This window comes from Penaeus monodon, chromosome 17 (assembly GCF_015228065.2).
Source record: "Penaeus monodon isolate SGIC_2016 chromosome 17, NSTDA_Pmon_1, whole genome shotgun sequence".
Taxonomy (NCBI): Eukaryota; Metazoa; Arthropoda; class Malacostraca; order Decapoda; family Penaeidae; genus Penaeus; species Penaeus monodon.
The window spans coordinates 5633139-5645638 of record NC_051402.1 but is presented as its reverse complement, the minus strand read 5'-3'; the positions used below and the strand labels follow the sequence as shown (position 1 = coordinate 5645638).

Sequence of the window (12500 nt, the reverse complement as noted above, 5' to 3'; positions counted from 1 at the left end):
GTTAAGAGTGAGATTTTTCAAGGGTCTGCAGTGATCTTTGTAATGGTAATGTGACTCTTTCGTAGACAGAATGTTCTTTCTCCTTATTCATAACATATTTTATTTAATTATGAACATACTCTACGCCGATTTTGTTAGACATTTCTCTTTCATAAAACTACTTTTAGACATCACAAATAATGTAAGGTGTGTAAACTTGTTTCAACACGGTGAAGCAACTTTACACGCGGATACTTCAGTTATCTTAAAATTTCATGTAAAAAAATTAAGAATTTCGGCCTTTAATCATACATTAACTTGAAAGTTGACATATTATTTCTTTGTTGACTCACCATTTTCTCTCGACAACCCTTGCTTTGACTGTCTCTCTGTTGATCTTCAGACAGGAATATTTCTCTTTATTTCACGCACATGAAGTTTTGCAGGAAATTTGCCAAGTAAGAATGTCGCATTTTCCTCCCCGCGTAAAAGGTATTGTAAGTGATAAAGATTTGTTTTCTCGGGACTGAGTTACGGGAAATTCTTTTGTTTTGGGTCTCTCTTATGTTGTTATCGTTCTTCCTCAACTTCTCCTAGAAATATGCCTTTTTATTTTTATTTTTTTTTTGGTCGTTTGGTTTGTCCTTTCCCCTATATCTCGTTTTCTATCTCGGCTACAATACTCTCATTGAAGGGGATGGCTTGTATAGTTAGTCTTGCATCTGTGACAAGGCCGTTTAGAATAAATCGTCTACGATATCCATAATGTCGACCTGCAGAAGGTAAACATCACGAAAAACGAATTGTTGAAATATACAGTTGATCTTTTACTTGCCCTATTTGGCAGTAGGTTCATGACCTTATCGATTCAGTAATATCATTCATGAATTGTTATATACGCAACATGCATATGAAGTCGCAGATACACTATTAAGTCATTCCCTTCCCCAAATACTACATAAAATCATATTTGTCTCGTTCCTCCTAATATCTTTCACATATTGTCTATTTTTACTTTCTTTTATATTTTTTTTTTTCTTTTCATCATATCGACGCCCTCTTCATTATGTCATCTTTCTTATCTTCTTTGTTCATGTTCTTCCTCCATGCTTCTATCTGATCTTTATGTTCGTTCAATATATTTTCTTCTGTGTCGTTATTTCATACTCTGTTTATTACATCCTTCCTTCACATCGTATTCTTACCTGTTTTACTCCACTCCATTTTTTTTTAATTGTTCTCTCCTCTTACATTCCCTTTCGTTTTTCCTTTCATGCCGTTTCTACGTTACTATTTATTATTGTTTTTCCCCATCCATAGCTCACCCTTATAATACGAAGACAAGACGTAGGAAAAATATGCTTAGAGTCCCTATAGAAGACTTCAATATGATGCATGCGTGTAATTCGTTTTAGTTTTATATACACTTGGGTATGATTTAATTTATGGGGTATTTTTTCCCCCCTTATATGCATTTTTGTCTTTTATTTTCTTTATATTCTCTCTCTCTCTCTCTCTCTCTCTCTCTCTCTCTCTCTCTCTCTCTCTCTCTCTCTCTCTCTCTCTCTCTCTCTCTCTCTCTCTCTCTTCTCTCTCTCTCTTCTCTCTCTCTCTTTCTCTCTCTCTCTCCCTCTCCTCTCTCTCTCTCTCTCTCTCTCCCTCTCCTCTCTCTCTCTCTCTCTCTCCTTCTCTCTCTCGCTCTCTCTCTCTCTCTCTCTCTCTCTCTCTCTCTCTCTCTCTCTCTCCTCTCTCTCTCTCTCTCTCTCTCTCTCTCTTTTTTATCTGTTCCTCCTCCTCCTCCTCCATCCTCCATGCTAACTCATGCCGACTGCATCCCCACACATAGACGAAGGCGCAGGAAGTGCCAGCGCCTCTGGTCCAGCCCTTGGGACCCTACCCGAAGACCAGCCCTCGGAGGACCCCACCACGAACGCGGGCGGAGGGAGCGGAGGAGGGGCTGGGTATCGGCGCGTGTACCAAGACTGGCGACCCTCGGTGGAGAAGACGGATGTGGTCGGGGCCATGGAAGCGATCGAAGGTTCGTCCTCTTGGAGAGTTCGATGCTTATGGTCGTCTGTTTGGGTTTTATCGGATTTTATTTTTTTAATACGTGTGTTTGTGTTTTTGTTTGGGATTATTGTGTGTGTACAGTGTGTAATTGATTCATCAGTGAGTGTAGTTAATGCACAGTGGTTGTACGAAGAGATATAAAAATATTGCATATTGGAAAGGAAATATGAATGAAAACGAGTAACTTCACAGAGCAAGATTTGCAACTGCCATGTAATTCTGTCAAGGAAATAACAGTTACGTGTCTTTCTTTGTGAAATCATTCGATCTTTTCCATGCCCCTTTGACATCTGCCACACAAGACCCCCAGTAACCGCATCCTGCTTTGTTGCAGAAGCCCAATCGCCGCTGCCCAGCAAGGAGAAGGACAAGTCTCCGTGGCGGAAGAGCAACCTCAACGTTTCCAACTCGAGCGAGGCGACGCAGGAGCCACTCCAGAACGTCTCAGGCGCCAGCCAGGCCTCAGCCTCAGGCTCGGCCGCGCCCTCCTCCAACAACACAGCCGCGAGGAGGATTCGTAGACTGAGGTCGAGGTCGAACATCGAGCCCGGCCAGGTCGTTCAGGCTGTCCAGGTAGGTCTCTGGTCCTGGCGAGGGCCCGAAGGGGAAGGAATGCATCAGTAGAACAAGCATTAAGTTTCTCGTGACGCGATTCTGAAGGTGGAGTAGAGGCTGGCTCGAGTTTGCAGTCTTCACCAGAAAGCTTAATCACGGGTATTTGATGAAAGTGTAATTAAAATGACAAATAACGTATCTAGCCTTGTGTTGTTAATCATTTGCATACGTGTCTTTCTAAGCGGATGTTCCAGCGAACACATTTTAAGGATTACGGATATGTTGTTTTTGTCAATATATTTCACACTTATGTTGTAAATCATAAAAACAACTCACAAATTTCAGAACTTAGAAGCTTGGATAAAGACAGAAACACCCAAAAACACAAAACTAGAGTACCTCCCCGAAATAAAAAAAAAAGAAAAAAAAAATTCAAACGCTCTCTCCCCTCCCTCCCCCCCTCTCCTTTTAAAAATAACAAATGAAAAAAAAAACTTAGACTAAAAGAGTTAGAAACCTCAAGACCTCACCGAACCCTTTCTTCTTGTCTCCCTAACAAAAAGGGCATAGACGACGACCCCCTTGACGAGTCGAGTCGTAGGTCGTCGCTGATCCAGACGCTGGGCCAGGACGAGGGGCCGGACACCCTCAAGCTGTACATCCGCCGGCCTTCCCAGGAGGAGAAGACTGCGCAGGGAAAAGGTTGGTGGTCGCTTGGGGCCTTCGCGGTGGGCTGTGGCTGAGGTCTGGCTGCGGGTTGAGTTGTGGGTCGGAGAAGGGCGGCTGCGCGAGATAGATAGTGGTGTTCGTCGTTTGATTTTCAGTTTATCTTTGAGATGGTATTCATCTGTCTCTTATTCCCTTCCTTTTCCTTCCTGTCCTTCTTATTGCTATCGTTGTCGTACTCCTCCTCCTCCTACTTCTTCTTTTTCTTTTTCCTCTCCTCCTCTTCCTCCTCCTCCTCCTCCTCCTCCTCCTCCTCCTCCTCCTCCTCCTCCTCTTCTTCTTCTTCTTCTTCTTCTTCCTCCCCCATCCCCCCCCCTCTCCTCCCCTCCCCCTCTCCCCTCCTCCTTCCTCCCCCCTCTCCCTGTCCCTCCCCCTCCTCCCCTCCCCCCCCTCCTCTCCTCCTCCCCCCTCCTCCCTCTCCCTCCTCCTCTTCTTCTTCTCTTCTTCTTCTTTTTCTTCTTCTTCTTCTTCTTCTTCTTCCCATCCCCCTTCCTCCTCCTCCTCCTCCTCCTCCTCCCCCTCTCCCTCTCCTCCTCCTCCTTCCCCTCTCCCTCCTCCTCTTCTTCTTCTTCTTCTTCTTCTTCTTCCTCCTCTACCTCCTCCTTCCTCTCTTCTTCCTCCTCCTCCTCCTCTTTCTTCTTTTTTCTTCTTCTTCTTCTTTTCTTCTTCCTTTCCTCCTCCTCCTACTCCCCCCTCCTCCTCTCCTCTCCTCCTCTTCCCTACCTCCCACAATCTCCCTGTCATCTCCATTTCTTTCCACGCCCGTCTTTCTCCTCCCTGTACCCCTTCCCCTTCCCACCTACCCCATTCTTCCCCAATTTCCCCTCCACCTGCCCTCCTAACCAGCCCTTCCTCCCGCAGAGGGCAGCGGTCACGAGGACAACGGCGCCTTCATAGTGGAGGACTCCCCCCGTCGTGGCTCGGCCCCGGCTGCCTCCACCCTCGACGAGTCCCCCTCCAGCAGGTCGGAACAGCTGATCCAGAAGTACCGGCACTCGGTGGACGTGTCGGCTGATATTCTCCGCTCAATCGAGGAGGTGGGTGCTGCGCTGTGGGTTTTAAGGGGAGGCGTTATTTGTTTATTTATCTGTTCCTTTTTGATGTGTGTGGGTGGGGGGGATGCTTTTATTTTGTGGCGGTTAAAATGTATGGCTATTTTTCGGATTGGATAATGGGTGTGTGAGATTTCGGTAAATAAGAAAGGGAAGAGTGAAACATAACTTTGGCATACACTGCAATACATTCCTGATTTGCGTGTCCTCGCAGGCCGAGTCGTCCCCCGAGCGAGGAAACGAGTCCGGGCGGCGCGAGAAGCGGATTTACCAGCGCACCATGACGCCCTCCAGCCTCCGCTCGGCTCTCCAGCAGCGCCTCAAGGATAACCTTCAGTCGGCTCATCTGGTGGGCACCATACGCTCTCTGGGCGACGATGCAATAGAGAAGCCAGAGGAAGAGGAAGATGAGGAGAACGAGAAGAAACGCGAGGAAGACGAAGGGGAGGAGGAGGGAGAGTCTCGAGGCGAGGACCAGAAGCTGCTCCCGCCGTCCATCCCGAAGCACCTCCGGAGGCCTTCCCGTGACGAGAACAAGCTCGACAAGATCGACATCGACTCGGAGAACATCGAGACACCACCGGTGACCAGGAGAGCCTTCAGCATGCGCAGCTTCAGGGCGCCGTCGGACTCGCGCTGGCTCAGTTCAAAGAAGGAGGAGGAGGCCGAGGACTTCGATGGCCGCAGAGCCGGCCGGAGGTTCCGCAGCCTGACCAGCGAGGACCGGCGAGCCTTGGTGGGGGAGAAGAAGGGTGCAGGAGACGCGGAGGCGGGACGGAATCGCACGAGGACTGGGGTCGACAGCTCAGAGAACGAAGGCGCGGGCAGCGAGATCGAGGAGCGCGGTTCGGCCAGGAGAACTCAGCGCTTCAAACGCTTGGCTGATCTGGCCAAGGACGGAGACAGCGAGACGGAGCAGATGCTGGCCAAGCAGAAAGAGCGATCGATGTCGATAGATGACGACGGCCTTGGAGACGGCCACTTCGAGCGCTTCTCCTCCGTTCGCAAGACGCTGAGGCACAAGAAAATGCAAGACAGGCCCGAGTCCAGACTCAGCGAAGATAACGCTGAGGCTGAGGCTCGGCGCGAAGGAGAGGGCTCAAGGGCGGGCTCCGCGGGGAGGAAGTCGCATTCAACCTCCCCGGAGCGCCTCGCACCTCAGGAACAGGAGGCGAGCGTAGAGAAGATCCATACCAAAGTCCAGCAGGCCGAGACCTCAGAGGTCCCGCAGGAGAGTTACGAGGACAAGGATTCGCGTCTCAAACGGTGGCAGCGCATCAAGGAAACCAAGACAGATGAGGATCCTTCGCGAGGAAAATCCAAGGATACAGACTCTTGGAAGGACAGAATAACTCGCCGCTTCCGCTCCAACGTGGACAAGTACGACGTTCAACGAGCGATGGAGGAAAGAGGTAGAGGCACCAAGGGAGACCTCAAGCCGCCAGCGTCAGAGCGGTTGCATCGGAAGAACCAGGACAGCGTGGCAAAGGGCTTGGAAACGCGAGGGTCATTTAGGGTCACCAGCAGTGCCAGCGATACTTCTCGCAGGGACAGACGGGACCGCACTCGCAGTGCCATCGACCCAAGCCACGTCCGCCAGGCGCTGGACAAAGAGAAGGAGAAGGACAAGAAGCGATCCGTCTTCGGTGACTCCTCCCGCGGCGTGAGTAGGCTGTTCTCTAAGCTGGACGCGAAGGAGCCAACAGGGCTGAGGCGGGGCGAGACGCGGACGAGGTCGCTCATGGACCCCCACTCCAAGACCAGACTGCGCGGCAGCACCACCAAGGAGGTTGACGAAGGCTTCGAAGACACGGGAAGCATCAAGTCAGAAACCACGAGTCAGGGAGCATCGTCCACAGGCGACGTGCCGGATGGGTCCATTGAGAAGGTGCCAACGACGCCCTCGTCACTAAGAAGAAACCGTAATGGGCTGCGGATTGACAGCCTTCGAGGGCGGCAGGAAAGCAGCTTAGGAGCTTCGAAAAAAGCGGAGAACTCGGGCTCGCGGAGTAGCCTGCGTTCTTCTCGGTCGTCCCTCACCTCGGCTGCCTCCGTGAATACGGTACGGCCGGCCAGACCACCTTCAAAGTCCCCGAGTACGACCAGCATGATCAGCAACAAGTCAGACTCGAGCAGCAGGAAGGGCAAGATGACTGACTACACCTCAGCCCTCAAGAGCCTGACCCTGAAGAGCCTGCGGATGGGACGCGGAGGCGCAGACGAGTACGAAGCAACGCAGAGCTCGCCGTGCAGCCCGAAGGGGGAGAACGCGCAGCCGAGCTTCCCCGACGACCGAACTCGCTCCTCGGGTTCCCTGCACAGCTCCGGGGGCGCCACGCCCACGCGATCGCTCTCCCGGGCTGACTCCACGCGATCGACGGGATCCCTCAGCAAGCAGTCGAGCGAGGGCTCCCTGAGACGAGGGACGGCCAGCGTCACTAAGGCTGCGATGCCCTCAGCTAACAGCAGCGCCAGAGTTAAGCGCCCGCTCGCTCCTGCGCAAGTCCGCTCGCTCACCTCCGCCGAGTCACGCCACCGGAACATCAGCGGCTCCAACACCTCCCTACGCAGGTCGCCGGGCTCGACGCCGACGTCCTCCGTCAAGGTGAAGCGGGGCGACTCGGGCAGCTCCAAGGAGAACCTCTCCCGCTCGAACTCCGGCAACAGCCGCGTCGGAGGGACCTCTCGCACGACGGCGCGCTCGTCCGCCGCCTCTAGCTCCAAGCCCCTCGCCGAACGCTCGGCCAGCTTCCGGTCGTCGCCGCCGAAGCCCGAGGGAACGCAGAGCCTCCGGAGGCCCGTCGGGACGCCCGCAAGCAAACCGGCGTCCGCGAGAAAGGGCGGGAACCTCCCTGCCTTCATGCGGCCTACGACGTCCTCCTCGTCGAAGGTGAGCGCCGGAGACGCCCCCGCGCCCGTCAAGAAGGTCAAGGTCGTGTCGCGCAACCTGTCCCTGTCGTCGCCGCGCACGATGGTTAAGTGAGGCTTTGCGCCCGGTAGTCCGTTTAGCTTGGTAGTCTCCATTGTTCTTGCGAGCACCTGAGGCCTGTGACCGAGATTTTCGTACATGCACAACACACACACACACACACACACACACACACACACACACACACACACACACACACACACACACACACACACACACACACACACACACACACACACACACACACACACACACACACACACTCACACACACACACATGTGTATTATATTTGTTACATATACTTAAATGTGTGTGTGTGTGTGTGTGTGTGTGTGTGTGTGTGTGTGTGTGTGTGTGTGTGTGTGTGTGTGTGTGTGTGTGTGTGTGTGAGTGTGAGTGAGTGTGTGAGAACCAGTTTGCGTTTACCGTCATATGAATGTCTGTTATAGGCAAGGTGTTAGGTGTCGTAACCTTCTTTGTGTTCGTCCCTTGCTCTGTAGTGCCATGGACCTGTGAACCCTTGTGCCATGTTCGTCTTAGAGAGAAACAAATGTTGGGCTACAAAATTTTGTAACCGTTGTAAACCAGATGCAGTTTGGGTGCTAACTGACCGCTGTATCTTCATCGCCTTATTCGTAAATGGTTATTTGGACAGTATTCTAGCCCACAGTTGTTTTATATCTTCTTTTCTTTTTATAGGTAGATATTAGACACGTAGAATATTTTCTAGATATTTCCTGATAATTAAGGCCCAAAAAACGGGTGATCAGCGCCGACGATTGCGCATGATAGATTGTCTTTTGTTTGTCATGTGTTCCATTTTATTTTTTCTTAACTTTTAATGCCTTGATTTAAGCTCTGATTTCAATTAGAAATTCGATACATACCAAAACGTTTTTTTTTTTCTAACACCACGTAACCAATATTACCCCGAGTGTCAAAGCTACATTCTTTGATTAGTATTCATATAAAGTAACGAATAGTGATCGTATTTAAAAGCAACACACAGAACATTCAAAGTGCAAATGCTTTTTTTATATATTAATATATCAAAAAACAAAAGTGAAATCACATTATTCACTGTAGCTAATATTAAGTTTGTTAGTTGTAAAGCGTGGCTTGTACAGTCACACATTTTCGTCTGTGATTATTTTCCCCGTGAGACGAGAGGCGTGTGTGGTCTCCTACCACTGGTTCAGACGTACTTAATATTCATTGTAAAAACATGACATAGGTCTTGTATTTACAGTAATTTGAAGAGTTGAGACTACACCTAGAATATGTACATAAGGACAATGCGTTAGTGAACTGGCCTCAATATTTTTTGCATTCGTAAAATAACACAAAATCGAGAACGCTAATGTGACTGATACTGAGACCAGTAGCATTAATGTCACCAGCTTTGTTCTTTTTACCAAATGATGAACATAACAATTGGTTGTGTGATGTTTTACGAGTGCTATGCCTTGTCCAAATTAATGTATAGTATAATGTTAATTTATTGGATTAACGGCTTGCTTTCTAGTTTACGCCTGTACTACCCCGAGATAACTGCTACGCTGTAACTATTTGAAGCCAAGTTATTCATAGGCGCTGTTGTAACTTGGTCAAAATGCTAGCACATCTATGTATATGTATATGTATAAATATACTATATATATATATATATATATATATATATATATATATATATATATATATATATATATATATATATATAAAGCATTTATTTCTTTAAATGTTTAAGCCATAGATCTTAAATAGGTTTTTTATTTGTGATTTATCTGATTTAACATAAGCTAACTTTTAATACTACACACGATTTTGTAAATATAAAACCTGTATCAGGAATCCTGTTTAGAGATTGGTTGTCTAAGAATGTGTATGTGGCTGTGCCAAGATATAGATATATAGAGAGATTATTGAATAGGAACAATATATATTTGAACGTGAAAAAACTAAGATACAATTTGATTATGTTAATGGTGTTTTACATTGACACACACACGCACGCACACACACACACACACACACACACACACACACACACACACACACACACACACACACACACACACACACACCATATATATATATCTCCCTGTTATAAAAAGGTGCTTCCGATTTTATATATTCAACAATCGAAGAGGCCAGGCATGTCTATATGTAAAGATGATTTATTTTAAAAAAATGAGGAAGGTTGTAACATCAGTATATATATATATATATATATATATATATATATATATATATATATATATATATATATATATATATATATATATATATATATATTATACACAAATTTATGAGAGGGTTGCAGAGCTACTCTTATCTGTTGTGAAGAACACAACACGTGTGAACACTCGTCTGGTCGCTTCTTTCACACACCTGTCTACATTTACCTTTTTTTATTTTCACTAGTTAGTCCCTTCTCCTGTGCGTTCTTTTATTCATCGTCATTTCCTATGCGTCCAGTACTATTTCCATTATGTTTTTCTGCTCAAAAGCCTAAATGAAGGCGGTTGCGAGTTACACCTTTTGAGAAAAATGATAAATTTGGCATTAAGATTCCAAGGCAGCACGAATAGTGCCTTTCCCCCGTTTTCTTCAGTGTATGATATCAGTTTCGTCGTTTCACAGCATAACCAGGCGGTGTGTTTGCTCTTCACTTTATTTTCCATTTTTCCAGGTTTTGAAACTTTCGTGTTGAATTTCTCGTCTTGTACAAGTTATTACGGATATCTTTATTTTCTCTCTCTTAAAACTTTCATGATCAAATTTACTTTTTTATAGTTGTGACTGAGAACTGATTGTTGTCACTGTGACTAGGGAATGAAACCCCTTCTTGTAAAGATATTTTATCGTATTTAGGATTGACGCTTTTTTTATTATTATACTTCAGTCTTTTTCATCTTTAAGAATCCTTTATAGTCAGACTTAACACATGTATGTATTTATTTTGCTAAACACTAATCTTATTTATTTTTAAGTGATTAACTTTTGACTTTTTAATATATCGAAATTTATGATAACTGTATAAATTTTTAGAACATAATAAATATTATTATGAAATATATCTTGGTTTCATTATCAATCCATCACAATGCAGAAAAAAATGAAAATCAGTCTCTATGTCATGTAAGACAGAAAGCTAACTGTTATCTGTGTTTTATTACATAAACACTAAGTAAAAGTTACACGCACCTACAGTACGACAAAAATCTAGCATGATATAAATAATAAATTTCTTTATTTATTTTATCAAGGCAATTCACATATACCAGAATACTTGATATATGCGTCTATGTAAACAATAAAGTAACGTCACTATTAAGCTATCAACTTTTAGAAATACTCTTACCGACTGCAAGATGGGACGCATTATTGCATATGATCAAAAAAGAAAAGAAAAGTACGCATAAACTCAAGTTTGTTTTCGTTAATATGTACAAAAATGGATACTGGAAACACTGAACAATCTTTCTAATGAAATACTGACAACTGATACAAAAAAAAATCACACTTATAACAAATAATAATATAACGATTGTCAATAAATGAAAATAATTATCGTAATGATATCGCTGAATATTACTGAATTAATAACGACTTTGTTTCCCATCGATGCTGTAACCATCTGTTAACCTGGGTAATGTAACCTGCGTGGTAGCCAGAAAAGAATAATATCGTTATATTACAGTTAGTATGGTAAAGATGCTAAACTGACCGTTAGGACTACTGTACGGAAATGCAGGAATTGGGAATGTAAAAAGGCTGTTGATTTGATGGCTGAAAGAATTATTATTTTTGGTAGAATTAGTTAATATATTAAGTGATCCTCATAAGTGGGTCTAATCAACAAGCAAGACGATTCTTGAAAAAAAAAGAGTAGATAAGAAAGTTGTAAGATATCCAAAACAGGAATAATCATAAGCATTTCGTGAAGCAACGAAACGGAAGCGACACAGTCTAAATTTTGATTCCGAGGCTTTTAAAAAATCTTAAAGGGCAAGGATCTTCTAAAATGCGTAATTTCAGGGAGAACTGTCAAGTTTGCTCTCACACGATAAAGAAAACAATAGTTATAACAGCAACCACACCACTGACGAGATTTCTTTAACATGAATGTTATAGTTTACCTTTAAAATTATATTAATAGAAAATGGAGATATTGCATTTAGAAGTAAATTTTAGGGCAAACTGAGTTATTTTATACGGGTGTAAATAAGTGCAACTTTGCTAGTAATCACTCTTATTAATGTTCTTATCAATTTCTTGTTGTTTTATCTTTTTTATGTCTTCATTAATAGGTCGGAATTGCTATGCATCCGTCACTTTCCTGTATCTGTTTACATATCTCTTCATCCTGTATGATGTGTTTATCTAGCTTTCCTTTTTCTTGTGAAGCTAGGACAACATGATTTTCGGATCAGGATAAAGATAATCCAGATATGCGAAGCAGAAAATTTTCCCGGGGCCTGTGCTATCTATTACTGATTCGGCTGAGCTTAGTTATTACCCACCGTATGATAATTTACCAGTGTAAACCATAGTTCACCTTTTTTTTCTCGCAGTCCATGCCTTCTATTCATCATACTGTATTATATTTGGCCATGTTCACCATGTTCAGAGGAATCCCCAGGCGACAATTGCATCTTCTTGCACATGAGGGGGGGGGGGAACCACCGACTCCCTGGTTGACAGGCAGAAACGCTAGATAAGATGATTTACGGAATACTTATTGACTGATAAGGAGACTCTGGCGGATGACGTAAGGGTTATTGTTGTTGTTGTTATTATTATTATTATTATTATTATTATTATTATTATTATTATTATTGTTATTATTACCATTATCATTATCATTATTATTATTATTATTATTATTATTATTATTATTATTATTATCATTGTTGTTATTATTGCCATTATTATTATCATCGTCAATATTACTACTTCGATCATTTATTAGATCTTTCTTTCCAGTCGATCCAAGGCTTTTGCTATAGAGACAAAGAGCATTTAGACAATAAACAACTGTACAGGCAGATACATATAGATAAAAGGATGTTTATGGTGCACACACACACACAGTGTGTGTGTGTGTGAGCGACACTCGAGATGGCCTTAAGGCGGATACTGAAAGTGGCCTTGGCTTTCGGCTTTATTCACTTCAAGGTGATTG

At 44.6% G+C, this 12500-nt stretch overlaps 1 protein-coding gene across 1 annotated transcript in view; it reads left to right on the top strand.

The window, feature by feature from the left end:
• The window catches only part of LOC119583506, a 79191-nt gene extending 71642 nt beyond the window's left edge, over positions 1 to 7549 (top strand). The window contains 5 exon segments of the mRNA XM_037932029.1: positions 1826 to 2017; positions 2384 to 2622; positions 3168 to 3306; positions 4192 to 4367; positions 4597 to 7549. Of these exon segments, the coding sequence (XP_037787957.1) occupies positions 1826 to 2017; positions 2384 to 2622; positions 3168 to 3306; positions 4192 to 4367; positions 4597 to 7365 (3515 nt within the window). The 3' untranslated portion in view covers positions 7366 to 7549.
• The last annotated feature ends 4951 nt before the right edge of the window (positions 7550 to 12500 follow it).